The 3,938-nt window shown below is 49.0% G+C and overlaps 1 protein-coding gene across 1 annotated transcript in view; it reads right to left on the bottom strand.

Moving 5' to 3' along the window:
* Positions 1-2,337, bottom strand: part of LOC133136599 (CMP-N-acetylneuraminate-beta-galactosamide-alpha-2,3-sialyltransferase 1-like) — a 6,740-nt gene extending 4,403 nt beyond the window's left edge. The window contains exons 1-2 of the mRNA XM_061254235.1: positions 2,059-2,337; positions 1-164 (exon numbers count right to left, since the gene is read on the bottom strand). The exon at positions 1-164 is cut by the window's left edge and continues 30 nt beyond it. Of these exons, the coding sequence (XP_061110219.1) occupies positions 1-164; positions 2,059-2,337 (443 nt within the window). The remainder of the gene's footprint in view (positions 165-2,058) is intronic.
* Between the last annotated feature and the right edge of the window lie 1,601 nt (positions 2,338-3,938).

Genomic DNA, 3,938 nt, shown 5'->3' with positions numbered 1-3,938 from the left:
GCTCCGTAATCGGATCCGTTGAGGTTCCCAGAATTCCCGACAACAGCGCAAGTCCTACAACGATTGGGGGCTGAGTCTTTGTAGTGTTCCTTGCTTGGGAAGACCTGGAATAATTTCTTCACCACATTTCTGTAGTTGGCTTTGTTTCCCTTGGTGCCTAGCTTCTGAGGAGAGGAAAGACACACAATACATTACATTCATGGCATTTGGCAGACACTCTTAGCCAGAGCGACGTACAGTTGATTAGACTAGGCAGGAGACAATCCTACCCTGGAGCAATGCAGGGTTAAGGGCTTTGCTCAAGGGCTGTGTGGATCTTATTGCGGTTACACTGGGGATCGAACCACCGACCTTGCGTCTCCCAGTCATCTACCTGAACCACTATGCTACAGGCTGCCCACAACAGAGACTCTCAGCTGCTTGAGAGTGAATCAACAAGAACAATGGTAGAACTTGAAGCAGCACAAGGCATTCCTTAGGCAGATGGCAGGTTATGCTGTATGTACACAGGCCCGCAGTGGCCCAGACCTACGATAATCTTCCGCCTGAATCTTCTAAACTACACCACATGGAGGGGTCCCCAGGACACACCCCATGGAGGGGTCCCCAGGGCCCACCCCATGGAGGGGTCCTCAGGGCCCACCGCATGGAGGGGGCCCAGGGCCCACCGCATGGAGGGGACCCCAGGGCACACCGCATGGGGGGGTCCCCAGGGCACACCCCATGGAGGGGTCCTCAGGGCCCACCGCATGGAGGGGACCCCAGGGCCCACCGCATGGAGGGGACCCCAGGGCCCACCGCATGGAGGGGACCCCAGGGCACACCGCATGGAGGGGTCCTCAGGGCCCACCGCATGGAGGGGACCCCAGGGCCCACCGCATGGAGGGGACCCCAGGGCACACCGCATGGGGGGGTCCCCAGGGCACACCGCATGGAGGGGACCCCAGGGCACACCGCATGGAGGGGACCCCAGGGCACAGAAGCTGCCGTAGACAGCGATAATGAGGAGGCCAGGCTTCCGGCCGATCGTACGGGGTCTCTGACCTCTGACCTCTGGCATACTGGAATCCGCCGGTAGACGATTTGACTGGAGAGGAGTCTCCGATCCAGAGCTCTTTGAGGACTCCACGCCCCAGTTATCCTCTGGGTTGAGAGATGCCCAGACTTCCCAGACTTCCCCTTGCTGGCGAACGTTCCCCCTGAGGGTGCGACCCTGGCGGTCTTTAGCAAACAGCATGCTACCATGCCACCCTATCGGCACTATGACTGTGCCAGTGACTTATATCTGGGTACAGGACCACCTAGGGGTTATCTATATTCCCTGTCACTTCCCCAAAGCACTGCCATGAAGGAATACACAGAGGAGGCTTTGGCGAGTGGGTTCAGCAGACCACCGACTTCACCGCCTGGTGCTGGTTCTTTTTTGCAGAGTAGAAGGACAGGGCTGAGATCCTGCACTGATTACAAGGGCTAAAAGAACATCACAGTCAAGAACTGTTCCTCTCCACCGCTTCTGAACTCTGCGTTCAAACGTCTCCAGGGGGGCGTCTGTGTTCCCGAAGCTCGATCCCCGCAGGGCCTACAGCTTGGTGTGCGTACACAGGGGAGATGAATGGAAGACTTTTAATACGCATAACGGGCACTGTGAGTACCTGCTCATGCCATTAGGCCTCATGAACACTCTGTCTTCCAGGCTCTAGAGAATGACGTGCTCAGGGAGAAGTTGGAGAATTTCGTCTTTGTCTATCGAGAAAGCATTTTCATTTTCTCAAATTTCCTTGTCGCCCAGTTTTTAAAGTGCCTTTAGGATGCTCCACTTCCGTGTCCTACCTGGGGCTCATTATTTCTGAGCGAAAGGTCAGGAGGCACCCCAGGTATATCTCAACCCCTGACATAACGTTCATAAAACATTGTGATGACATAAATAACTGAATTGTCACCTTGAGCTATCACACATCCTTTTGCACCTTTTCTGAAAAGAGAGACTTTTTTGGGAGAACATTGGGTGAACTGTGTTTCTCTGAATTGGTAGGAATCCATGTTTGTGTGCGTGCTTACCTGCCACCATTTAAAGGTGTCGTTAGACAGCATGGCATTCTTCTGTGACAAGAGTGGCGATATCGACGCGTTAAAGTGCTTCCTGAACCAGGGGTCTTCATCCTCAACAGAGATGCACTGGCGGCAGGCACACAGTGCCTTGGAAACGGGTTTGTTGGACTGCCGGATGGCAAGTTGTAACGATGAGGTGCTGCTGTAGCTGAATATAATGATGGTAATGGCACAGATGCAGAACAGCACAATCAAAAGCTTTCTTTTCGGATTCTTGAGGTCCACCATTTGGTAAATGATATGTGTTTACAGACTGGAAAGTTGCAAAAAGGAGGGAGAGCTTCCTCAATGGAGGGTTTGACTTCAGACGAGGGTTTGAAAGGATTGTATCAGAGTTGCATCAAAGTGCACGACCCATTCAGGCAGGGAATGTCATACTTTCAGAACAGTTCTCAGGTGCACAAAACCTGCACAGTAAGTCACGTCTGAATAGGAGGGAAAATGTGATGGTTTGAAGTGCAAGCTTGTGCCTCCTGTTAGAGGGAGGGGTCCTGCTTTCTTCTTTTTGACTGAATGAGGTGGTAAAGAGATGGTGAAGCTGCTCTGCTGAAAATCACCCACCTAGAAAGAAAACAAAGGAGGACTGATTACACTCAACATATCTATGGTACATATCAGTAATGGACCTGGAGCATTTCCCAACAGAGGGATTGCTCTCCGTTGAATCCTTTGGAGCACACAACCAACTTAAATATATCTGGTAATATTTATCTTATTTCCAGTCTGAGACTGCCACACTTAAAGAAGAACTGGCACCATATAAAATCTAGTGTTTATGCTTAAAAATCTATCAAATGAATCTTTTCATATGAACAGCTTCTGGAAATGTAAAATCACTGTTCATGCTTTTGGAGATACTCTTGCTGGGTATACTAATAACTTTATTTATATATTAAATATATATTAAAATGCATGCAATCAAATGTGTGAAGTTAAAATAGCATACAGTAAAAGCATAAATCATTAAAATGGTATGATTGGTTCCCAGTGTTTTTACGCTTTATTTTTCTACTCGTTTCATCCACAGCAAGGTCAATTCCTTTGCTTTTGCACTCCACTGAAGAGTTTGAGGTCAAAAGTCAGTCTTTTATTCCCTGGTATCTTTATCTAGATTTGTTAAACATAGAACTTATCACCTTTTGTATCAGACACCCACTTTTTAGGTGAGCCAAAGTATTGGACTGACAGGTGTTTCTTGTTGCCCAGATGTGTCTTGTTCGGTTGATTGGGTAAACAATAAATAGGTAGATAAAAGGAATTGGCCTCGCTGTTCCAATGCGTTTGGAGGGGACTGTAAATGCAACGCAATACCTAATCGCTTTCAAATAAATATTTCCATAGCTTTCCCAAATGTCCTAAACTTCCCCTGAGACGGGTACGTGGGGGGTTGGACCCAAAATGCACGACTCAGAAACAAGGGTGTAAAAGTCCCATCAAGGCTTTATTCAGGGAGTGTCCAGTGAGCGTAGTCAAAAAACAAGCAATGTTCATACACGTAAAATCTAGCCAAAACCAAAGTACAGTACCGAGGGAGAAGGCAGTCTTGTAATCAGTACACCATGCAAAAAAGTCCAGTTGCCAGGAAAGCTGTCAGCGGGGCAGAAGTACAGGGGGGCGGTAGGCAGGCTCAGGGTTGATGACAGCGCAAGAGTCAAGACTGAAGTCTGCTCCACGGGGCAAAAGCACAAAGACAGCAGGCAAAGTCGTGGTACAGGCAGACAATGGTCAACAAAACAAAAGTCAATAGTGTTTGGTCAATAACCAGGATTGGCTCATAACAGGTAGACAATGGCTTGCCAAAAACCGCTAAAGCTGACGAACAGGAGGCA

This window comes from Conger conger, chromosome 9, assembly GCF_963514075.1.
Source record: "Conger conger chromosome 9, fConCon1.1, whole genome shotgun sequence".
NCBI classification, from domain to species: Eukaryota; Metazoa; Chordata; class Actinopteri; order Anguilliformes; family Congridae; genus Conger; species Conger conger.
The sequence above is the reverse complement of the archived record's forward strand: the minus strand, read 5'-3'. Positions and strand labels throughout refer to the sequence as shown.